Source organism: Coregonus lavaretus (assembly GCF_964263955.1).
Source record: "Coregonus lavaretus genome assembly, chromosome: 6".
In the NCBI taxonomy this organism is placed as follows: domain Eukaryota; kingdom Metazoa; phylum Chordata; class Actinopteri; order Salmoniformes; family Salmonidae; genus Coregonus; species Coregonus lavaretus.
In genome coordinates this window covers 35651479-35677576 of record NC_139993.1, presented here as the reverse complement: position 1 = coordinate 35677576, position 26098 = coordinate 35651479, and the positions used below count along the sequence as shown (strand labels likewise).

General features: G+C 42.8%; 1 protein-coding gene across 1 annotated transcript in view; it reads right to left on the bottom strand.

Moving 5' to 3' along the window:
* Nucleotides 1-4336: 4336 nt before the first annotated feature.
* LOC311131424 (fibroblast growth factor 22-like) overlaps nt 4337-26098 on the bottom strand; it is a gene marked incomplete at both ends in the record, with an annotated part of 45573 nt that continues 23811 nt past the window's right edge. The window contains 2 exons of the mRNA XM_084164399.1: nt 4337-4531; nt 6066-6169. Coding sequence (XP_084020525.1) covers nt 4337-4531; nt 6066-6169 — 299 coding nt within the window. The remainder of the gene's footprint in view (nt 4532-6065; nt 6170-26098) is intronic.

Sequence of the window (26098 nt, the reverse complement as noted above, 5' to 3'; positions counted from 1 at the left end):
TTTACAAGGTATCCAAGAGTATGAGTGCTGATCTAGGATCTCTTTTGCTTTTCAGATCATGAAAAATAAACTAGGGTTGACCATATCAAGCATCTCAAGGTAGGAATTATATCAAGTGCATTTAAAAAAAAGTTGAACCGTCAATTTCTACACAATGTTTTTTGGGGGGGCGTTTAAATTCTGCATTTGACTGGATTTAGTAGAGTATATCTGAGCCTCAATTTCATAGTTCCCCCCCCCAAAAAAAAAATAAATAAACATGGTTAAAGAATATGTTGGATTGAACCTGCAATTTTCAGATCTGCATTCATATCACTAAGCCTCTGCGCAACCAGGGGATAGCTGTGGCCTTGTGTTATATCTTTTATATATAGTCAATAAGTACACAGAACGAATTATACCAAAATTCCCATCCTCTTCATACATTGTTTTATGATTTTCTTTCTTCATTATGTGTTGAAAGTCTTATGAAATTTGATTTTGAAATTGAGAAAAGGTACAATTGTTTCCTTATTTATTTTTAAGGTTCTGAGTCTGTTCTGAGTCAGTACGAAAAAGTACGAAAATGTATGCACTCACTACTGTAAGTCACTCTGGATAAGAGTGTCTGCTAAATGACTAATGTAAATGTAAAATATATTTCAAAAGCATATGAATACACAAGAGTACAAGTTATTTAAAGGAAGCTCTATCCAACTAAAATCACATTTCATAAGACTTTCAACACGTGATGAAGAAAGAAAATCATAAAATACAGTGCTGCAAGTATACAGCGTATTAAAGGATTCAATTAAAAGTATAAAATTTAATTTTATCGTCAATTGTGCACAAGGTTCAAACGAAACTTGACTTCCGCTTTTAACCCAACCTCTCTGAATCAGAAAGGTGTTGGGGCTGCCACATTGGGCACGTTGTTTTTTTGGGGTTAACTGCCTTGTGCAAGAGAAGAAGGACATATTTTTCATCTTGTTGGCTCAGGGATTCAAATTAGCAACCTTTCAGTTACTGGCCCAATGCTCTAACCACTAGGCCCCCTGCCTCTAAGAAAAGGATGGGAACATTTTAATAACTCAGAAATTGTTCTGTGTCCTGATTGACCATATTTGACTGGGAAAAAAACACAAGGCTACAGCTGTCCCCTGGTGGTCCAGAGTTTTAATGATCTGTCTGCAGAGCTGATGATTGCATGTTCAATCCCAAGCTTTTATTTTTTTGTATTTTTTTGTTGGTGGGGGTTACAGGTACAATATCCATTTAAATGATATATTCAGTTTATATCAAATGTACCTGTGGGCAGCCCCCAGCAACTAAGGTTGCTTGTCAGTCACCCCGCATACCCCCCAACCTCCTGCCCCCCCTCCCGGCGACCAGAGAAAACCCTTCCCATACCATCTTATGAAAACGATAACGGTGGAATGGAGGCTCAGCTATACTCTACCAAAAGAGAGGATATCTTTATTTCTTCAAGATTTATAAAGAACTCAGAAAGGCTGTTCTGTCAACATTCCTGCAACATCAAAGGAAGGTTTTGTGCACCCTAATACAAATATTATCTGAATGTCAGCACAACTAGACAGTTTTTGTGTTTTGGGAACATATCTATTGTCATGTCCCACAACCTAATGAAATTCTGGAATCCATTAAAGAACAGACGAAATGTGTTCTGAGAACATTGTTGTAACATCAGGGGAATGTTTTTTTCACCCTAAAATAAACATTGTAGAATCATCCACACAACTAGACAGTTTTTGTATTTCGGGAACATTTTGTGATGTCCCCACACACTGTTCCCACAACCTAATGAAACATTCTGGGAACTTTTACAGAACAGACAAAATTTGTTCTGGGAATGTTCTTGTAACATCAGACAAATGTTTTATACAAACATTTTATAATCTTCACCTTGACTGGACAGTTTCTTATGAGAATATTTGCCGCGACCTAACACATTTTCTGGGAACTTTCACAGAACCAATTTTGGTTTGCTGTGAAGACCCTACATATTTGGCATGTGGCACTTTAAAGATTCAGTAGGTGTCGCCACCGAAACTTCCCCCACTAAGACACAGGAAACCTTTGGCCAAGTCTTCAACTCAAAAGATGTAAAGCTGTAAGGGTACTGGAAACAAAAGAGCTCACACACTCAAAGTCTCCTTAGACCCTCACACCAACATCCAATTGTTTGGCAGGCCTATAGATCGAACGGCAGAGCGACATAAAGCTATTTTGACTAGACATGTTTCCCATCAAAGCAATTTCACATTGACAGGCTGAAAGGTTAGCCTTTCTCCCCCCAATAGAGGCCATTCATCCCCATCTCTCCAGTCTGCAGGGTGAAAATATTCTATGGCCTCCCATGCTTACCAGGCCTTCAGGGTGATTAAAGACCCATGATAGCTCATTGAAGAGCTCATCAGCACAAGTCTTTTACAAGTCAGGGGAGGTCTATTACATCAAATCCACTCCCGCATTGAATGTTCATGTGGTTGTGATGATAATGCAGATTATGTAACTCTGATGGAGATGTTGACAACGCAAAACAATCAAGGCAAGTACAGTACATTACATGAGTGGAAAACATTGACTCTTTTTGAATGAAGCTAACTGAGGAGATGTGAAGTGTGTTGCTATAAGTGACTCCTTGAAAATTGGGTAATTTATGTGCATTTTATTGAAGTTCACCAAGCTGAACATGAACCAAGGCACTCACTTATGTTATTATGATGACAGTATTCAATTGACAGACCAATATTGTCTCCTTAAAATCTGACTAATAGTTGAAACGGTGTTCTTGTAGATCATGTCATTGCTGGCCACTCAGTAGAGGATGATTGCGATCTGAGGAGGTGGCATTTTACAGTAACATACAGTATAGACTACAATATGGAATGGAATACAATTAGGATTTCAGACTAGACACAAAATGGAGGCAATAACATCAACTTCAAATGTTATACGGTACAAAAAGGTTTAAATATATTAAAAGTTCTATTTGCAACAGGTTTTTGAAAATGTTAACAAGACATGACAAGATAATGCAATAACCAGTTACCATACATTAGAAATGAATGGGTAGTCTTAGCACTGTGAAAACGTGTACACACAGCCTCAAATGCACGAAGGGAGTAACATATGCATTTAACTACTGAATTCTGGAACTAACATATCAGAGACAATGTCATAAGTCCCACTTTCAAAGATTGAGCCCTGAGCTAGTGGTCTAGGATTGTTGGATGAAAGAAGGAGGCTAAAGTACACCCCACTGGGCACAGATCATTTCTACATCTAGTTTTGATTGACATTTGGTTGAGTTGTCAACTAATTTGAAGTCAATGTGAAAACAAAACAAAAATGTCACCATGTCATTGGATTTAGGATCAAATGTAGGTGGAAAAATGACAAAATTCCCTTACGTTGATTACTTTTTGCAAATCCGATCAGTTTTCCACATTGATTCAACGTCATCACTTTTAATTATTTTGTTGAAATGATGTGGAAACAATGTTGTTTCAACTAGTTTTTGCCCAGTGAGACTTCTGCAGAGCTCACACATTCATTTCAGAAACCCAGAAGACCCAATAGCCAGATGTCGTCAGTTTCTGTTTTTGTCTTAAACAGACATCCATAGGTATGTTCAGTCCAACCGTTTTCGTCAACAGGGAATTCTGTCCCCTCTGAAGTACAGTCAAGTGCAAGAGTCCTTGTATTGTATCTTTAGAGTCCTCTCTCAAACGCTTTAGTTACTTGATCAGATGAACGTATTTGACAACCTAAATCAATGTTCAAATCTGTTCACTGTTTGTCAGGTTTCTTTCACCAGTTCTTTGCTTTAATAGCATATTGTAAGGTCACTCAAGGAAAAGCATTGTCTCCTGTAGAGTCATAGAAATGAAGGGATGAGTGGGGGGCAATATATAGACAATACTCGTACCCTTTAAAGGGGAGATATGTTTCAATTACATGCTTTCGCAGAAGATGCTGGGGTCAGAATTACTCCTTGACACAGAAGAGCGTCATCAATATCATCCTTCAGCTTGATAACCAGTCATAATAATAATAGACATACTGTATTTACACAATATTAGCAGCTTTACTTCTGGACCTTACACTAAAAAAGGGAAGTGTGAATAACTTAAACGTCCTGTATTATGCCCCCACTGCGATCTCGACAAGCAAAATAGTGTATAAAACCCCAACAAATGTACATATATGGGAGAGGGGATGGATAGAATAATGACAATTTCATCAGTAATTATCTTGATAACAACAACACTAGTAGGAGGGACTGGGACTGTTGTTGGCTGGTTGCAAAGCAGAGCAAAGCCCAGTTGTCCAGCTATGAGGGCAGCATGGGGAGGAAGTGGGTGGAGGGGTGTCTCCTCCGAGCTTTGTGACCTCGCCGGGGTTTCCCCCTGCCGTTCAGAGACACAAACATCTGCCTGCCGCCGTGTTTCCAGCGCAGGGAGGCGTACGTGTTGTATCCGTTCTCCTCGATGCGCTCCTTGAACTTACAGTTAGGGTTGTACTTCATCTGCAGGTGAGAGAGAGAGAAAGCGAGAGAGAGACAGAGACAGAGACAGAGACAGAGACAGAGACAGAGACAGAGAGAAGGGAGAGAGGGGAGAGAGGCAGAGAGGGAGAGAGGGAGAGGCAGGTGTTTATTAGGACCAGAGGGAGTAACTAACAGCAGCAGCATGGACACACCTCTGAGCTAGGGACAAAGGTCTATGCATGTTATTGCACTCAAATGTTCCATATGTTGCTGTGTTGTTATGGAGTTATTTGTTGTGTGTTCAAAGTGAATGGCCATTCACGGTGAATGGCAAACAATTATATAATTAGGTGATTGTTATTGTTGGATCATGGTCAAGAAGATAGTCGGATGTTACTGAAAGTAGAAGAAAAAAAACAACAACATGAAAAAGCATAACAAACAATCAGATACATGGCTATAAAAAAATTGTACATAGCAGATGAGTGCTTTTTCATGCTGGTTGTTTCTTCCTTTATCCACTTCTGAGGCTAAAAACAGAAGCAGTGATTTGTGTCAATATACATGCACAGCCTAGCCAACAAAGCCCTCTCCACTTTGCCATGGGTGGTTGAGCTTCTTATCTGTAAGTAGGTATGACCTAAAAGATGTGACCGTGACAACGGATTCTAGAGCAATCCCCTCTACAGGCCTCTATCAGTCCGAGATCACAGGGCCCTTATGGAGATAGCATCAGCCTAGCGTGATTCTTCTGCTTAATGGTCATTAAGGGAGGATTCAGTAGGAGGTGAATGGAGAGGCTTTGGTAGGCTGATTGAGTTCATCTACATCCTGTTTACGCTGGTGGCAGGGTGAAATAACTGTCTGCAACTCGTCTCATCACAGCTTCACAATACTGACGAATTGCCAGCTCCAGATTTCTCTCTCTCTCTCTGAGCTGTAAAACACTTAGGGCTCTATTCAAACTGTATCGCTGAAGCCTTACAGATTGCACGATAGAAATGTAAAGGAAATGTCAGTTTGAGCTGACATATGCAGTGTTTACGGGGAAAGCAGTCTCCGCTGACGCGGGAACATTGCCTTTAAATTTAAATCACGCTGTAACGAAGAACTTCCGCGATACAGATTTTATAGAGCCCTTAGACATAGGCAGCCTCATTACATGAATGAGAGAGAGAGAGAAAGAGAGTGAAAGAGAGGGAGGGAAAGAAAGAGAGAGCTGGCTGTGTGTATAACACAACAACTGGCAGACGGCACTCTAGAGTCTAGACCTTCACATCTGCCTCTTTTGTCATCTCAGTTCAGCCTCCTTTTCTTGGCCATCTATTTTGACAGTGGAACAATCCTCTCCAAGTCACGCAGGCGAGCATCACCTGTAGCTATCATCAGGCTTGGCCCAGGTGCATAGCCGTGATTGATACCGCAACTCTGGCCTGCTATTGATTTTCCTATTGGATACCTCGAAGACTCACTTGAATAGAATGATCTGTGTTTAAAGAAACCATCGGGGTCCCCTAGCTAGAACCTGGCCCCCCAGGGTGTCTTGTGAAACAATGTTGCAAGGTGTACCTACCGATCCAAAGAGTGTGCCTTTTTTGGACATGGCTAAGTACAGCCCGGTGCTGACAGATTTGATGGCGACGACTCCCACACTGACAGATCGGATTTCCATTAGGCCTGAAAAAGAAGGAATAGGAGTCTCTGTTAGAACATGGGAGTTTCCCCATCAAAACCATTCATTACCGATTAGGAAACCAGACGGCCATATGCTCTGGGGAGAGTTTTTTCCCAAGACAAGAGACAACAATATGCACAATGGCCCATTTAAACGATTCCCTTTGTGAAAAGACATCAACAACGCAGTTCCTCAACAATCAGCTCACTGAAAACTACTAGACTGCATTTGAAAATAGGCTGTGTATGTCATACAGAAATACAGTGAAATGATTAAAATCAGCCATTTCAAACACATATCAAAAACAATATTCAAGAGGAAAATATCAATTTACTCGTAAGACAACATTGTTTTTAAGTTTAAAAAAAAGATTTGCCATTCGAAAACATTTTCCCGAGCTCACTGGTGTGCATCCGTCCATGGCCTGGTGTATCTACACTGAGGGTACAAAACATTAGGAACACCTTCATAATATTGAGTTGTACCCCCTTTTGCCCTCAGAAGATTAGTCGTGGCATGGACTCTACAAGGTGTCGAAAGCGTTCCACAGGGATGCTGGCCCATGTTGACTCCGATGCTTCCCACAGTTGTGTCAAGTTGGCTGGATGTCCTTTGGGTGGTGGACCATTCTTGATTCAGACGGGTAACTGTTGAGCGTGAAAAACCCAGCAGCTTTGCAGTTCTCGACACACTCAAACCGGTTTGCCTACTACCATATCTCGTTCAAAGGCACTTAAATAATTTGTCTTGCCCATTCACCCTCTGAATGGCACACATACACAATCCATGTATACATTGTCTCAAGGCTTAAAAATCCTTCTTTAAACTGTCTCCTCCCTTTCATCTACACTGATTGAAGTGGATTTTAAAAGTGACATCAATAAGGGGCCATAGCTTTCACTTGGATTCACCTGGTCAGTCTATGTCATGGAAAGAGCAGGTGTTCCTAATGTTTTGTACACTCAGTATACACCATCTCATTAGACTGACTGCAGCATACAGCACAAAGGGCATTATGGGCTGGGTCCCAGCCTGCACAGGGAAGGAGTGCCATCATCCCAGACCTGACACTCCACCCAGATGATGCCCGCTGTTGTTTACCAGGGAGACACAAAGCAGCGTCTGATGGCCACTTACACCAACCTCTTACCCACTTCTACCATGAAAGACCTGGCAGTGCTGCGGGCTAATTGTTTCCTCTGGGCACTGATTGCAAACAAGTCCCATGTAGCTTGGTCTTGATCTTGTTTTAGTCTACACAAAAAGCCCTTAGCCATTGTCATGACGATAGACTAAAATGTTTTGGAGATGACCTGAGGGTTTTACTGCGGGGGCCTGAATAGGACCTAATTGCTGGATATGCATTTCCCTTGGATAACTCCTCCTGGCTTTATTTGCACAGTCTCACCTTCAAAGGCACCCTGATGTGGCCTGCTATCTGATCTGAGCACACATCCCTCCCAACAGACACCACCAGCCATGGATACCCGGTTTGGAGGAGAAAAACATAGAGAAACATGATGGGTTTTTTCTCCTCCTATGGGCACCTCTGGATGTTGCTGAAAAAGGAAACAAGGCTAATAAATGGACTGTTGCCTTTGGACAGGGCCTGTAAACACTGTAACACATCAAGGTGCTGAAGGAGATGTGGACCCCATGCCAGTAGGAAATGAAGCAGGAGCCGTAAACTCGCAAAGCGCCCAGACCAGAGGTGCAGCGTTGCTCATGCAGAACAACATGTGCTGAAGGGAGAAGCGGGTGAGTTTCCGAGCAGGGTTCCTGGTTAAACCCATCCAGCGATGAAAAATAAACGCCCTCACCAGGGTCCCGAGCAGGTGCTAGTCTCCCGCCTCTGCCATCTTTCCCCCATTTATTTATGTAAATCCAGACTTTGTTTGGAAAGAAATTAGGAAAAAGGTGTACTTGGCAGCAACGGTTGACTTAATATGTTTGGGGATTAAATAATCAGTCTCAAATCAGAATTCAAACTGATGTACTGTATGTTCTAGTTCCACCAGCCTGTATCTAGATAGCTCATACAAAGGTATTGTATGATAATAGCAGAGAGGGGCAATGATCTTAGGGGGAAATCCTCATCATCCCACTTAAAGGGATAGTTAAACCAAATTACAAAGTTACACATTTATTTCCTTACCCTGTAAGCAGTCTATGGACAAGGTGTGACAGCAATTCATGCTTTGGTTTAGTTTCCCTGGCACTGTTTTCACATGCTTATGTTTTAGCATTTGTGGCACAAAGCCCATTCAAGTCATGGGACCAATATTAGCATTTTTCGGGCATCATGTCCAAATCATCCAGAAGTACAGTATCTATAATGGCGAACGTGCATAAAGATGGCAGAATTCAGATATGACGTCATTGTTTTAGCACTATTCACTGACTGTTTTTACTACAGCGCGCGACATGGTTTAACGTGCCAATAATTCAGCACAATCTACAGTACTTTTTCAGTTTTTCAAATTGCCAGCGTCTTGAAGCTAAAGTTGGGATCATGTATACTCTGCTAATGACCATACAAAAAAATAAGTGACGGAGAACAATGAACAATATGGCGACCTTAGCAAAATGAGGAATTTGTGGTAAGTGCCATTTTTATGCACCTCCGGGCATCTATTTTCGGCTGGCGTTAAAGCGGCTCTAGTGTCAAACGCAGGTTAGTTTGCAATTTCGTCATGTAAAAACTACAGCACTGGCATTTTTCAGCCCTAGCGCCAGGTTCAGCAATTTATCTATTTTATATCAGCTCGCTTGCGCTCAGATGGGCGGGATTGGAATATTTGAGGCGTGTCCTTAAAAACATGATCAAAAGTGCTAATTTCAGGTAGCGCTGATGCGGATATTTACATTTTAGTCATTTAGCAGACGCTCTTATCCAGAGCGACTAACAGTTAGTGAATACATATATATATTTTTTTATACTGGCCCCCCGTGGGAATCGAACCCACAACCCTGGCGTTGCAAACACCATGCTCTATCAAATGAGCTACATCCCTTCCCGGCCATTCCCTCCCCTACCCTGGACAAATTGTGCGCCGCCCATGAGTCTCCAGGTCGCGGCCAGACAGAGCCTGGATTCAAACCAGGATCTCTAGTGGCACAGTTAGCACTGCGATGCAGTGCCTTAGACCACTGCGCCACTCAGGAGACCCAACCAAAAGCTGGTTTTAGTGGTAACGCGGTTGGTTATGGCATGAATTTTGACAGCGGAAACACAGCCTATCCATCCATGATGCACACTGCCCATATGCGCATTGAACAAGAGTAGCCTAATGTGGTTTTGGTGCCTGTATACTTTGTATTTAGAAATAAATGTTTTTTTCCCCATTTTGTTTTATTTGATTAAAAACCAAGCATAGCCTCAATGAAGGCTTTTTAAAAATCTGCCCAATGCAATCGCGAAGTACTCAAGACTGTCGATAAAGGGTTTGGCTAATGAGACTGCTTGGAAATAAATCTTAACCACCAAAGCTTTATTAAAATATAAAGTTTGAGAGGAGTAGGTGAACATTTTAGTAATTTAGCAGACGCTCTTACCCAGAGCGACTTACAGTTAGTGAGTGCATACATTTTTCATACTGGCCCCCCGTGGGAAACGAACCCACAACCCTGGCATTGCAAGCGCCATGCTCTACCAACTGAGCTACAGGGGACAATCTTGGTTTCATCAGACCAGAGAATCTTGTTTCTCATGGTCTGAGAGTCTTTAGGTGCCTTTTGCCAAACTTCAAGCGGGCTGTCATGTGCCTTTTACTGAGGAGTGGCTTCCATCTGGCCACTCTACCATAAATGCCTGATTGGTGGAGCGCTGCAGAGATGGTTGTCCTTCTGGAAGGTTCTCCCACCTCCACAGAGGAACTCTAGAGCTCCATCAGAGTGACCATCGGGTTCTTGGTCACCTCCCTGACCAAGGCCCTTTTCCCTCGATTGCTCAGTTTGGCCGGGTGGCCAGCTCTAGGAAGAGTCTTGGTGGTTCCAAACTTCTTCCATTTAAGAATGATGGAGGCCACTGAGTTCTTGGGGACCTTCAATGCTGCAGAAATGTTTTGGTACCCTTCCCCAGATCTGTGCCTCGACACAATCCTGTCTCGGTGCTCTACGGACAATTCCTTCAAGCTCATGGCTTGGTTTTTGCTCTGACATGCACTGTCAACTGTGGGGACCTTATATAGACAGGTGTGTGCCTTTCCAAATCATGTCCAATTAATTGAATTTACCACAGGTGGACTCCAATCAAGTTGTAGAAACATCTCATGGATGATCAATGGAAACAGGATGCATCTGAGCTCAATTTTGAGTCTCATAACAAAGGGTGTGAATACTTATGTAAATACGTTTTTTCTGTTTTTTATTATGTATACATTTGCAAAAATTGATAAAAACCTGTTTTCGCTTTGTCATTATGGTGTATTGTGTGTAGATTGCTGACATTTTTATTTATTTTATCCATTTTAGAATAAGGCTGTAACTTAACAAAATGTGGAAAAAGTAAATGGGTCTGAATACATACATTTTACATTTTAGTCATTTAGCAGACGCTCTTATCCAGAGCGACTTACAGTTAGTGAATACATTTTTTTTTTTTTTTATACTGGCCCCCTGTGGGAATCGAACCCACAACCCTGGCGTTGCAAACGCCATGCTCTATCAACTGAGCTACATCCCTGCCGGCCATTCCCTCCCCTACCCTGGACGACGCTGGGCCAATTGTGCGCCGCCCATGAGTCTCCCGGTCGCGGCCGGCTGCGACAGAGCCTGGATTCGAACCAGGATCTCTAGTAGCACAGTTAGCACTGCGATGCAGTGCCTTAGACCACTGCGCCACTCAGGAGACATATACTGAATACTGTCGGAAGGCACTGTCTGCCCACGGGGAGAAATGATGGTGCCTGTAAGTGTGACATAGCCTATTTAAAACAAGTTGTTGTTTCATTTTGTTTAGAATTTGATTAGAATTATTCATTCTCTTTTTAGGCCTTATCAATAATTAATGTAATCTTTCTTATTGACAATGTTTGGCATGTCCATGCTCAGCTATAATGCAATTTATAGTAGGCCTAGCTTCTATATCAGCGTGAATGCTATTGAAGCCATGCAATTACTTAGAACAACGTGGACTGTAAATGGGTTCAAGTTAACTTATTTAGCAAAGATAAGTCTATATTTTGTTATTTCATTCCTGTAAGCCATTTAACAAACTATAACGGACTAACATTGGAATTGGAGTTGATTCCAAGGCAATACATAAAAGACCATAAATACACAACTTGAAGCAACCACATATTTCGCCATGGAGCACGTTCTGATTGGCCAGTGAGGGGCCAAGCCTCGACACACCCACAACTTGTTTATTCATCAAAACCCAGCTCTTTTGCACCAAAGCCAGCAAGTGCGCCGATAATTGTGATAGTGAAAATAGCACAAATATTTTTGACACACCCCTGAACCTATAGTGCTACCACCTGCGCTTAGATTTACCATTGCCAGGTTTGTTGAATTGCTAATGATTGTGAAGCTCAACAAAGTCACTTACAGTGCCATCAGAAAGTATTCATACCCCTTGACTTATTCCACATTTTGTTGTGTTACAGCCTGAATTCACCCATCTCCACACAATACCCCATAATGACAAAGTGAAAACATGTTTTTAGAAATTTGTAGAAATTTATTGAAAATGAAATACATAAATATTTAATTTACATTAGTATTCAAATCAAATCAAATTGTATTTGCCACATGCGCCGAATACAACAGGTGTAAATATTACCGTGAAATGCTTACTTACAGCCCTTAACCAACAATGCATTTATTTTTTTATAAAAAAGTACAGTAAAACAACAACAACAAAAAAGTGTTGAGAAAAATTAGCAGAAGTAAAATAAAATAACAGTAGGGAGGCTATATATACAGGGGGGTACCGGTGCAGAGTCAATGTGCGGGGGCACCAGCTAGTTGAGGTAGTTGAGGTAATATGTACATGTGGGTAGAGTTAAAGTGACTATGCATAAATCATTAACAGAGTAGCAGCAGCGTAAAAAGATGGGGTGGGGGTGGGGGGGGGCAGTGCAAATAGTCCGGGTAGCCATGATTAGCTGTTCAGGAGTCTTATGGCTTGGGGGTAGAAGCTGTTGAGAAGCCTTTTGGACCTAGAATTGGCACTCCGGTACCGCTTGCCGTGCGGTAGCAGAGAGAACAGTCTATGACTAGGGTGGCTGGAGTCTTTGACAATTTTGAGGACCTTCCTCTGACACCGCCTGGTATAGAGGTCCTGGATGGCAGGAAGCTTGGCCCCAGTGATGTACTGGGCCGTACGCACTACCCTCTGTAGTGCCTTGCGGTCGGAGGCCGAGCAGTTGCCATACCAGGCGGTGATGCAACCAGTCAGGATGCTCTCGATGGTGCAGCTGTATAACTTTTTGAGGATCTGAGGACCCATGCCAAATCTTTTCAGTCTCCTGAGGGGGAATAGGCTTTGCGTGCCCTCTTCACGACTGTCTTGGTGTGTTTGGACCATGATAGTTTGTTGGTGATGTGGACACCAAGGAACTTGAAGCTCTCAACCTGTTCCACTACAGCCCCGTCGATGAGAATGGGGGCGTGCTTAGTCCTCTTTTTTTTCCTGTAGTCCACAATCATCTCCTTTGTCTTGGTCACGTTGAGGGAGAGGTTGTTATCCTGGCACCACACGGCCAGGTCTCTGACCTCCTCCCTATAGGCTGTCTCATCGTTGTCGGTGATCAGGCCTACCACTGTTGTGTCGTCTGCAAACTTAATGATGGTGTTGGAGTCATGCCTGGCAATGCAGTCATGGGTGAACAGGGAGTACAGGAGGGGACTGAGCACGCACCCCTGAGGGCCCCCCCGTGTTGAGGATCAGCGTGGCAGATGTGTTGTTACCTACCCTTCACACCCCTGAGTCAAGTTAGAATCACCTTTGGCAGCGATTACAGCTGTGAGTCTTTCTGGGTAAGTCTCTAAGAGCTTTGTACACCTGGATTGTACAATATTTTCCCATTATTCTTAAACAAATTATTCAAGCTCTGTCAAATTGGTTGTTGATCATTGCTAAGTCTTGCCATAGATTTCCAAGTAGTCTAAACTGTAACTTTGCCACTCAGGAACATTCACTGTCTTCTTGGTAAGCAACTCCACTGTAGATTTGGCCTTGTGTTTTAGGTTATTGTCCTGCTGAAAGGTGAACCCATCTCCCAGTGTCTGGTGGAAAGCAGGTTGAACAAGGTTTTCCTCTAGGATTTTACCTGTGCTTAGCTCCATTTCACTTCCTTTTTAGCCTGAAAGACTCCCCAGTCCTTAACGATTACAAGCATACCCATAACATGATGCAGCCAGCACTATGCTTGAAAATATGGACAGTGGTACTCAGTAATGTGTTGTATCGGATTTTCCCCAAACATAACACTTTGTATTTAGGACAAAAAGTTAATTGCTTTGCCACATTTCTTGCAGTATTACTTTAGTGCGTTGTTGCAAACAGGATGCATGTTTTGGAACATTTTTATTATGTACAGGCTTCTTTCTTTTCACTCTGTCAATTAGGTTAGTATCGTGGAGTAACTAAAATGTTGTTGATCCATCCTCAGTTTTCTCCTATCACATCCATTAAACTCTGTAACTGTTTTAAAGTCAGAATTGGTCTCATGGTGAAATCCCTGAACGGTTTCCTTCCTTTCCGGCAACTGAATTTGTAGTGACTGGGTGTATTGATACATCATCCAAAGTGTAATTAATAACTTCACCATGGTCAAAGGGATATTCAATGTCTGTTTTATTCCCCAACTACCAATAGGTGCCATTCTTTGCGAGAAGAATTCCACTTTGACATTATGGGGTATTGTGTGTAGGCAAGTGACAAAAAAATCTAAATTGAATAAATGTTACAATCAGGCTGTAACAAAACAAAATGTGTCAAAGTCAAGCGTTGTGAATACTTTCTGAAGGCACTGTATAGATGATTTGAACATGATGCGCTAAAAATGCTAATATCGGTCCCATGACATTAATGGAATTTGTGCCACAAATGCTAAAACGTTACCATGTGGAAACAGTGCTAGGGAAACTAAACCAAAGCATGGATTGCTGTCATACCTTATCAATAGACTGCTTAAAGGGCAAGGAAACCAATATGTAATTTTGTAATTTGGATGAACTATCTCTTTAAGTGATATTGTGAAACCAACCCCTCACTAAATAAGATAGCCAAAGACAGTGTCAGCGTCTCCTTCCTTCCTGTCTTTCCTGTCAGCATGGAGCGATACACAGACTCCCAGCTGCTAACACCAGTATCCATGCTTACCAGGTTAAGTCATTCACATCAGACACACACAGAGAGAGGCAGAGAGGTTAAATAAATACAGGGCCTGTTGATTATTTCTTCTCTGATGTGTGTGTGGAGACCCATTCTTCACACAGCTGCAGTGGTGAGGCCAGCCAAGAGCCTTTAAGGGCACGTTAGCACTTTGATGGCAACGTCCCCTTTACGAGCTGTGTTTACAAACATTGGGCGTTTTGGTGGCAGGGAGCGTGCAAGCGACTCATAAGCAAATAGGCCCAGGCCGGCTGGTGATTGGAGCTCACCGTGGGTTTATGGGACTTGTCAAGTCCAATGAAAACCGCTGGTGCCTGAAAGTACTGCTGCCTCTAATTGCCATTATTTGCTGCTCTGAGCTCCAGGCACAGTAGGTGCTATCATGAGCCTCACTCTGATATGTAGACTACAGTATGTACTGAAGGCATGGAGTGGATGGGGTGGTTACAATGACTTTTTCCCTGAAGTATCAAATGCAGGCTCGTGGATATCTCACGTGTGAGAATAGTTTTGTACGGGCGATTGTTTTGATATCAGAGAGAGAAAGACTTCCATCGACACCCATGGTCAAATCGCTTTCATCATTCCCTTTCTACTCATTACCTGTTATTTCATCCATACAAGGCAGTGAAGCTGCCAGCAGAACCAACTTCTAAGGACATAATATGGGGATTTGACATTGTTTAGAGAAAGCGCTTGGTCTCTGGACACTTGACCAGACATCCATAAAGGCCTCTTAGATCCATATACTGTAGCTCTTAGTCACCTTTGAAAAGTCAGGCCATTGTGTTGAAAGCTGGCGGCAGAGCTAGTATTAACCAACTTTTCTAACCTTACATGCTCAAATCTCAAGGTCACTAATACTGGGCCAGCTAACTACAGCTAAGATTTCAGATTTATTCAAATGTGTGACTTCAATTGACCTCATTTGTACTTATGAAGCTAATGACCATGAGTACTCACATTACAGTAGACCCACAAGTAATGTGTGACAGTATGTTGTGTCATATTATGCAATGAGTGTTTCTGCTTTTTTCAATGCAATATTAACCCATTATTGCATGTTAACCAATTGTTGCATGTGGACATGCAATAAAGGAAGAAATAATGAAAGAAAAGGAAGCTATTTGTAATTATGCTGTTAATATTGATTAGAAAGGTACTTTTTGCTTCCTTCTTGCCCTTGGCAGAAGCTGCTAACCTTTGACATGTTTTGTCGAAGCTTTACAAGCAAATCCTACCCTATACAGGACTAGTCAAGTGTGGACTGACCATTTTTCTATCTTCTATGGGATTTTTTTAAAGCATAGAAGAAGCCTTTTGCCCAGTCTTCTTTTACTCTTTCTCTTTCCTTTCTTTCCCCCTTTTGTGGAAGTGAGCCCCTCGTCAGATCATTCAGCCTTTTCTGACCTTGAAAAAAAAATGCAGGAAGGGAAGCGAGAGACACTCTCACGGGGTTCCTTTTGTCAGACTCATGCTATGGGAGGAGGAGGGAGTGGGTACAGGGTGTAGGTGCTGGTAATAAGAAGGGGGGGTCATAAAACTATGTCGACTCCGACTTGCCCCTCCGTCCCCCAATAAGTCTTTGTTACTTACAGTACCTGAGAGGTGGAGGGGAGACAAGATCTTATTAATGACTAAGCTTTTTGTTGAACTTGGGTGGGGTGGGGGGGGCTTTCCCTCCCATCACAATTAAAAAGCAGGGGATAAGGAAGGAGCAGAGTCGAGTGAAAGACCTTCTTTTTGGGTCTTTAATTTCTTGGGTTGCCCCCTTCAGCAGCCCTCCATGGCCCGGTGCTCGACCAGGAGAGAGCCTGGGAATCTGGGCGCTCCCGCTGGGCGCTTGCTCTTGATTGACATACCTTTTCAATTATTTCACAGTTTGCTTGCCTTTTAAATGGAGAGGGCCCTGTTTTTTTTCTCTACCCTCCTTTTCAAAACACAAGCTTTTCATGTTGGGTCTTCGCTGCTGGGCCTAATGGCTGTGACCAGCACCTTTGATCTGAGCTGACCCCCTCAGAGGGCTGAGGGCTGGGGACTGGGTCCAAGCAAAGGCCTGTGTGTGTGTGTGTGTGTGTGTGTGTGTGTGTGTGTGTGTGTGTGTGTGTGTGTGTGTGTGTGTGTGTGTGTGTGCGTGTCTCTGCCTCTGCCTCTGCGAATGGTTATGGAAGGAGGGGACATAGCCAGCATCACTCATTACTAATTTAAACACCTTGAAAGATTATCATGGGAACAGGAATTTAGTAGGTAGATCGAAATCATTTCAAATGATCCCCGGCAGTAAACTCTTTATGTAGAATTACTCTGGTATTAAGCATACATTATTAACTTTTATCTCAACTTAGGTCACACATTTTGAATAAATTCGCAGAATGTGAAAATCTGTAGATCTCTGCTACAGACATTATAGTTTTACATTATGAAAGAATGTTAACATCAAAAGGAGGATAAGGAAAATCATTAATATTAGCTTCAACTATAATTGTCTGTGACTTATCAGTCTTATGTGAGCCATATCAGTCTTATCAGTCTTATGTGAGCCATATCAGTCTTATCAGTCTTATGTGAGCTATATGAGTCTTATCAGTCTTATGTGAGCCATATCAGTCTTATCAGTCTTATGTGAGCCATATCAGTTTTATCAGTCTTATGTGAGCCATATGAGTCTTATCAGTCTTATGTGAGCCATATCAGTCTTATCAGTCTTATGTGAGCCATATCAGTCTTATCAGTCTTATGTGAGCCATATCAGTCTTATCAGTCTTATGTGAGCCATATGAGTCTTATCAGTCTTATGTGAGCCATATCAGTCTTATCAGTCTTATGTGAGCCATATCAGTCTTATTAGTCTTATGTGAGCCATATCAGTCTTATCAGTCTTATGTGAGCCATATCAGTTTTATCAGTCTTATTTGAGCCATATGAGTCTTATCAGTCTTATGTGAGCCATATAAATCTTATCAGTCTTGTGAGCCATATCAGTCTTATCTGTCTTATATGAGCCATATCAGTCTTATGTGAGCCATATCAGTCTTATCAGTCATATGTGAGCCATATGAGTCTTATCAGTCTTATGTGAGCCATATGAGTCTTATCAGTCTTATGTGAGCCATATCAGTCTTATGTGAGCCATATCAGTCTTATCATAGCCAAACCTTTTCTCATCACTTTTTATGAGTATCTAAGTAGCTTTTTAGACATATTGAGACCCCCTTCCTTTGTGTGTTGATCGAAAGGCAATGGGGTGAACAGAGACAGAGAAAGGGGGGCTTAACTTCACGCCACTGGCTTCTACCTTGTCGCTTGTCTGTGTTTGAAAGGCTGGTGAGGGAGAGACTCCTCAGTCTGTCCTGCTCTGCCTCTCATAAAGGACTACTTTCACCTGCACCTTTTATGGATAGTCTCTTCTAGAACTACAATAATTGCAGAAACTCTGTTTACACACAACTTTCTCCTTGACCTGTAGATAAGATACTGTAGGGCAGAGCAGACGCAGTATTCGTTTGATGACCAACATTTGAAAGGGACGTCTCTTACCAAAATGCATTTATACTTGTGGGTCTAAATAAGATAAAGTCAAAGAATGAGTGAAGAAAAGAACACCCTCACAACCCTAACACAAGCAGCTGACCTGGCCATCAGTTAGTAGGCCATTCAATTACAAACATCCTCATCTAATTGGTTTCAGTCCCTGTCCAAGCTGACAACCTGATAGCATAATGCCGACCCACATCGCCATGCGGTTATGAGCAGCCTGAGGTTGTGGTGACAGATCAAGTCCAAGGCCAGAAGCATGTCACTGGCAGGTTCATCGCTCTCTCTCAACACAGCTCTGAGGGCATAGAGGCAACAAGGGTTAGCCCAACAGTGGGTCTCCAAGGTCTGTAGACAGGGATCTGTAATGTGAGATCCGCAAAATATTCACACAAAACAGAGTGGATCATAACCGTTTTTTAAGTATTGTACATTGTTGAAATTATTGGCTGGTCGAAATACCACAGAATAGACCCCCCCATAATGTCAAGGCTTTTGTTTCATTCCATTCGTTCGATTCCAACTGAAAGAGTAGCTTGGCTTTTAAAATATGATTGGTAGACGTTCCCTATAGCATTGCATTGGTAACAGAGAAGTACATAACTATTTTATAAATTACATGTACAGTATAGTATGGAGAATGGCTATTGGATGGCTGTGGCAACAGTCTTGACAGTTTTACCACTAGATTGAGCAGGCCATTAGTTTCTAGCGATAGCTGGCTGATAGATGGTGAACGTCTTGTCAGGGACCTAGTGCATTTCGGCTATATTAGCAGAATTTACTGGAAGCTTGATAATTCTATCATGTGAAACTGCTTCATTGATAAATGTTTTTTAATGAGTGGCTGAATGAAACCTAATCTTCTGTTAACTTCCAGTCTGACAGTGTTGGGACGGAAAGGGAACCCGTACAGGAGACACAGTCGTCTGCTGGGAGGCTAGAAGGGAGACTGGCTGACCTTCACATAGGAGCTTGTAATTGAGTCAGGGTACATGAACTCACAGTCCACAAAGGGAAAAGACAGCGGAGATATATTATTATACAGCTTTAAATCTTACACTGTATATTAATACACGACACTTGGTACATTTCGTGAAGCCCGGTCGCATTTGTCGCAATGATACATGTCCACAATATAATGGTACACTGTGACTCTGACATCCTAATTTAAACATTAGCCGCTCAGCTTTCAAACAGCTTTGATCTCTGGGAAAACAGACAGGGGTAGATTTAGGCAGACTTTATATTGTGCCTGTGCCTGATTGGCCCTGTTACATCATGACATGAAAGCAAAGATAGACATTTTATGTTAGAGCAGGGAGGGAGCAGGCAGTAGGGCTTGTTTGGGTTAGGGTGCTGGATGGTGCTTGTGGCCACATGTCTTTCCCATTAACCCGTGTCTAAGGGGGAGGTCAGGGACAGACAGGAAGCAGCATTGATCAGGCTCAATCTCAGCGTCTGCTCGCTGAAAACAGAGGACAAAGGCCAGGCAGGGGAGAGGTACAGGGAAGGGAGAGAAATCCCAATAGAGCCCCATACCATGACCGACCGACCGAGCTGCTGGGTGGGTGATTGAGAATTACAGCTGGAAGAGAGAGCACCCCTGCTGAAATATCACCTTCTGAAACAAATTTAGAGGCATGAGAGAGAGGCCTTGATTAGCCAATTGGGGGAGAATTCTCTAAGTACTATTTCCAATCCTGGAGGGGTCAAACGGTTTGTTCATCAGAGAGCAGAGAGAGAGGATGGAATTGGATATCTAGCCCTGAAGATGTTCATGCAAAATCAATGCACCATAACCAATTCCAATACTAGAAGAAACTAAGAAACATACAAAAAAAGGACTTCATATTTCAACCTTCAGAGGTGAAACATGTTTTTGAGTATCGTCACTTCACATTCACTTCACATTCACATTGACTGGTTTATTCATGGCCTTTGTCTTCAGGGATATTGGTTTGGATGTTAGAAGATGTTCCACATACAGTTTAATTTAAAGCCACACTCTATTCACACCGGCTTCAGGTCGAAAACGAACCCCATTGTATAATGGGGGATTTGTGAACTTTGGTTTTTACGCCGGTGTTTTCTTTTTACAACTGCACGCTCCATAACTAATGTGGCTGTCAAAAGCTAATGCCAGTTATATGCTGATATACATATGGTGTGATGCCTTCACCTGTTTACAGGACTGACTGGTGCTGGACAGCAGTATAACATTTACAGTCTCTTTAACGGCCCTGTGAGTGCCACCCCAGAGCAGCGCTCCAGAGCTGTGGCTCCATATGGCAGCTGTGGAGCTCACGGCTCAGCGTCAGGGCAGGGTCCTGTGTCTCCGGACATGCCTCATACCTATTAAATCTCACAAGGCAAAGATGATTTATTCATCCCACCCAAACGGCTATGAGACACGTCTCCTCGGAGCAGAGCTGAGTGGCTCCCTCAAGCAGACACACACACACACACACAGTGTGTATTTTACAGTATACTGTATACATACAATAAAGTTTTAATCGCTGACTGCTTTTCTTAGTAAATAGATTAAAAAATATATACATGTATTCCTTTATAACCTTTCATTTCCAGACCCAGACATACTTGAGACCCAGACTTACATGAGATGAAAGAAAGCTGCATAATCAGGGAAAAGAAAAAGCCCACACCAACTTGGTGAAATCTCAGTCTCCGCAATAACATTGCCTGAACATCTCTCAGGTCTACAAGATGTTGGAGACATTCAATTCAGCAAAAGTAGCCAAAGTGAAACGTTTCCAGCCTTTTGGCCTGTGCTTTTTGGTTCTACTCTCTCTTCAAATGAGGTAAGACTGTCTGGGACTCTTGGCTTCCAGTGGTTCTAACAAGTAATAAAGATACTCATGGCTAATTTAGCTCTGTCATTTCTGGCCGGTTGTCATCATTCCTCAAAGTAATGGATGTTGTTTTTATAAAACGGTTTCAGCAGGATAAAACAATACAGTTGGAAGTGTGCACAGTCTGGTACATGTGCTACAACACACATGCTAAAACCCCCTGTCTGTCTGAGGACTTACATGTGTCCTGCACAGTGTCTCTATACAATGTGAGTATCTATACAATACCCTATCTGCTGATAACAAGCATGTGTGCAGTACAGTGGACAATAATGTGTATAGGCTGATGATGACTTCATGTGTAAGCTACAGTAGCATGATTGATAATGTGACTAGAGCATGTATAGAAATAGCCATTCTATTTACAATGAGCTCCAAAAGTATTGGGACAGTGACAATTTTTGTTGTTGTTTTGGCTCTGTACTCCAGCACTTTGGATTTGAAATGATACAAGGTTAAAGTGCATACTGTCAGCTCTAATTTGAGGGTATTTTTATCCATATCGGGTGAACCGTTTAGAAATCACAGCACTTTTTGTACATAGTCCCCCCATTTTATACAGAACCAAAACAACAATAAATGTCACTGTCCCAATACACTGTATATGATGTACAATATGCTGTGTAATGAAGGAAATAGAAAGAGGGTGAGAGGAAGGCCGGTCCGGATGTACCTGTGTCTGTGTTCCCTTCGCATGCGGACCAGCCCGCAGAACAACAACGGCGATTGACAGAAAGGAGAACAAGAAGAAAAGAGTTGGCAGAGCTTGCTCCTTCCCTGCCCAGATCTCGCCTGTTGTTCCCACATTCCTGGGGACCTCTTGGGGGATGAGAGCGCCAATGGGCCTGATAACATTATTTGCCTGCTGTCTTTTAATCTATCAGTCCACACTCACTCACTGCCGAGCTATCTGTGTGTGTTGGGATAGACTCACACGGACATGTCCCATACACTCTGGACAGCTCCACATAGATCGGTAGTGAAGTTATAGGGAATGTGCAGTGATATGGGGCTGTGGGTTGAGTTATGTAATTTCATTGTTGAAATCTTTGACTTCAACATTAGTCCCCTCTATAGAAGAGGGAGACACCTGTTCTACATTTTGCTCTATTGTTGTCCTACGTGTTCAAGAATTGGGCAGCGGAACATGGTTTTACATTGCACAGACATTGCACAATGGCATGTGCAAATCATAGAAAATTCCAGATGATTGTTGTAATATCCTGATAGGATATCTGTTTATTGTGATTGAGTCTAGCCTATGGCATACTACATCATTTTGCATAATAAAGTCATGTAAGGTTACGTCAAGTTCACAGACTCAACCTTTCCTTTAATTAGACACTAAGAGTGACAGTTAAGTGGAAATGTAACAACAGTATCGAGAGAAACACATTATGCAATGTTTACTCAACATAGAGTTTACACAACATTCCCAGATGATAATGTAAATTCCATCTGTGATTCTCTGTTCAGAATGCATCTAACCTATGATCCTGGCTCTTTTTATAGAATGTTTTACAGTTACACGCTATGGTTGAGTGGTTTTAAGTATCATCTTCTAGAGAAACACCCCTTTGACAATGTCATACACAGTGTAGTTTTACAAGCCCATGGCACAGGTCATGCAGTATAATGGCAACAGTTGACGAATGATCATTCAATGTCAAATTCAATGACATACTACTAGTATGGAAAGATAAATTCATCTCTTTTTACTTTACCCTCTGAGCCAGTGAGTTAGACATGCAGACCAGAAAGAGGCTTGTCCCTGTGCCTGTGTGTGTGTGAACCAGCCAGTGCTCAGGTGAAAGCTGACTCTCACACTCCCTCGGCCCCGGCTGTGAGGGGTGACATTCTCTCACACACAATCCCTCTCTGGTACAGTTTCAGGGCCAGCACAGCACTCGGCCCTGTTTCCCCTTTATACTGCTGCTGATGGGAGAAGAGCTCGGGGGATTAGCCAGGTCCTTCAAAGGCCATTAAAGCAAATGACAGGTATCCTGTTTCGGCGGTGCTGGGACAGGCCAGATGAGGAGAGCCGAGGCCAAGCAGGAGAGCAGGGGTCAGCTTGGGACAAAAAGACAGGGCCTACGTGGGCCTCACTCTATCTGGCTCACTCCCTGGCCCTCCCAAACTGGGAGCCCTGTGTTTATGAATGGTCCACTTGATGGGACCTCCGAGACATTGTCTCACGCTGGTAACTTTAGCTTCTTTACAGTCTAGCGTTTTGTTTTCGGATTGTGGTGTCTTTCTTTTCATTTGGGCGTGGCTTCCCCTGATGGAGAATTGATTCAAATAAAAATGAAGAATTCTCTCATCAGACTAGTCAATAATACAATGTTGTAACTTAGTAACAATGATCATTCACATTGCAATTTGCATTTCAACACTTCTCTAAAGTCACAAATGAACACAAAAGACTAAGCAGTATGAAATTAAAGGTTTTGATAAAACTACCCAGGATTGTGGAGGGAAAATGTTTTAGGTGACAAATGGATTCAGGTTATGTTATGCTAATGTTTCCCTCTAATGTGGGGATGTCAGATTCTATCGTACTAGTTCGTACCTGGCAGCTTATGCTGTACTATATCAACTTGGACAGAATCATTGCCAGACAGTCCTTTCCCTCGGCTAAACATTTTCATAAAATTGCATTTAGATTTTGCAGTTCCATCAAAGGCCTACATTTGAATACTTGGGACGGCCACACACCATTGAAGTTTATCAGTCCATCGTTTTATCAGTCTACATCAATCTATTGGACAGTGTGTAAGACATTACGAGACAGATACAACTGATAACGCTGCATAGATGGCCATAGGGAGTTCCGTATCCTGCCATTTTCTCTGGACAGCACACACACACACTCTGCCCTTTGGCCACCACCGCACACACTCTCGCTCTCTCGCTCTCTCTCTCTCGCTCTCTCTCTCTCTCTCTCTCTCGCTCTCTCTATCTCTCTCTCTCTCTCTCTCTCTCTCTCTCTCTCTCGCTCTCTCTCTCGCTCTCTCTCTCTCTCTCTCTCTCTCTCTCTCTCTCTCTCTCTCTCTCTCTCTCTCTCTCTCTCTCTCTCTCTCTCTCTCTCTCTCTCTCTCGCTCTCTCTCTCTCTATCTCTCCACCCTCGCCCCACCCGGTGAACTGCAATCTAGCAGCGCTGCGGAAGTGTTTCATTTACCAATTACCGCTTGCAGATAAAGCACACGTTCCCACAGTCTAGAAGGCCAGGGTCAAATGTGACCAATTAGCCCATCCCCTCCCAGCAGAGATTATCTGATTTATCCACAGTAAAACAGGGCAAATCCATCAGAATCATGACCCACAACTAGTATGGACCAACCCAAAGACACATAGTACAACTCTTTAACAGTAAAACAACATTGCAGAAAACAGGCAAACTGTGCACATAACCACTAAGTTGGGTTGCCTTTCAGGTACTGGGCCTAGCTATACAGATACTGAACAAGAATGTGTACAGATTCTTGATGTTCAGTATCTTAATTTGATCACCCTGTTGTTGCAGGACATTTCCTGCACAACAGGAAATGTAAACTTGTAGTGTAAAAAAGGCTTCTAAAGTTTGTAATTTGACACTTTAAAATGTCAGACTTGTTTTGCCCTAACAAACACTGTATCACCCTCTACAAAAATGTCCATTGATTATAATACACACAATAATTCCCATTTCCTGTTGCTGCAGGATTATTTTCCTGCTGTGATGAACTGGTCAAATTAAGATCCTGCATCTGTATAATAACTTGTTGAAAAATTATTACAAACATGAGTCATTCAAGATAGGGTATGCAGTTAAAGAGGTTAGTATGGGAGACCTCCCGCCCTGCTACACAGATAGCTAATCATTTAATCTGTAAACACAACCATAGAGACCTGCTCATAATTGGAATGCAAACATGCATTGATTGACTCTCCATGCTAGCTGTATTATTAACACTGAGTACCTCAGGCCTGCTAAATCTAAGCTGTGAGTGTTTAATGGAACAGCAATCACCCCATTAACTCCCTCCAGCATGAACGATCAGACAACAATCCCCCAATACTGATGAGACTTAGAGGCATCCCGGCGGTGCAGCGGGACGGTGGGGGGCAACTGATGGATTGGAGAGGTGAAAGGGGTTAACGAAGCAACGGTCTGGTTGTCTGTCTGTGCCTGTGTGGTACAGAGGGTGCTGCAATCTGACCTGAAACGTTTCTTTAATCAGGGAGAGAGAAGGAGGGCAAGTCCTCCAAATCATCACATCTGTAACGAGCGAGAGGCTATCAAAGGCTTCACAGATAGTTACGAGCAGATTTGCCTCACGCTTTGTGACTCACGGCTTCTGCAGTTTCCTGCACTTTGCTATCAAAAGGGGGCCGGCCGGGATTCGAATAATTCCCCCAGTGCTACTAAATTGCAGTTGGAGTTGCATCTGCAGCTGGTTTGCTGTCCAGACGCAGGCACCAGCAGTCCTCTCTGACTGGAAACAGAACCAGAGGAAAACAAGGTCTTGTTTATCATTTCCTACCTTCATCTGTGGCGGCCCCTTGGAAAAAAAGTGTAACGCTAATTCAGGACCAGCCACATATGAATTTAACCAGAGAATATCAGATTAAACACTGGAGCTCCAACACTGAGGTACAGTGAGAACGTGGCGCTCATGTTTACACACCCGATCATCATGCTATCAGACATGCTATTTCATTAACTAATTTGAACTTCACTTAGTTCCCTTTAGCCTTAATTAACCCTATCCAGCCCAGTGATGACATCTGGCTTCTCTGGGTTTCTTTTGAAACTCCCTGTTTCCAAATTATCCAGGGACTTTGAAAACAGAGAAAACAGGGCCTGTGTTGCCGTGACAACCTGGGTGAGACGAGGTGTGTGTGTGTGTGTGTGTCTGGCGGGGGATGAGGTTGAGTGGCTCGTCAGGTTCAGTTCAGAGAAGTAGAAAGTTCCACTGGATGAATATGACACAGAGTAGTCTCCCTGGCCTCAGTTTGCCCCGTATTTACATTATTAAAATGAGACGGGCAGACAGGGAGGTGACAGGTGGCACAAGAGGGAAATCAGAGCCCTGTCAGAACTGTCACTTGCTCCACTGGCCAAAGGGCCCTGACCCCAATCCTATCCACTGCAGGGGAGGAGAGAGAGAGGAGGGGGGAGGGGCTGGCATCTAGACCC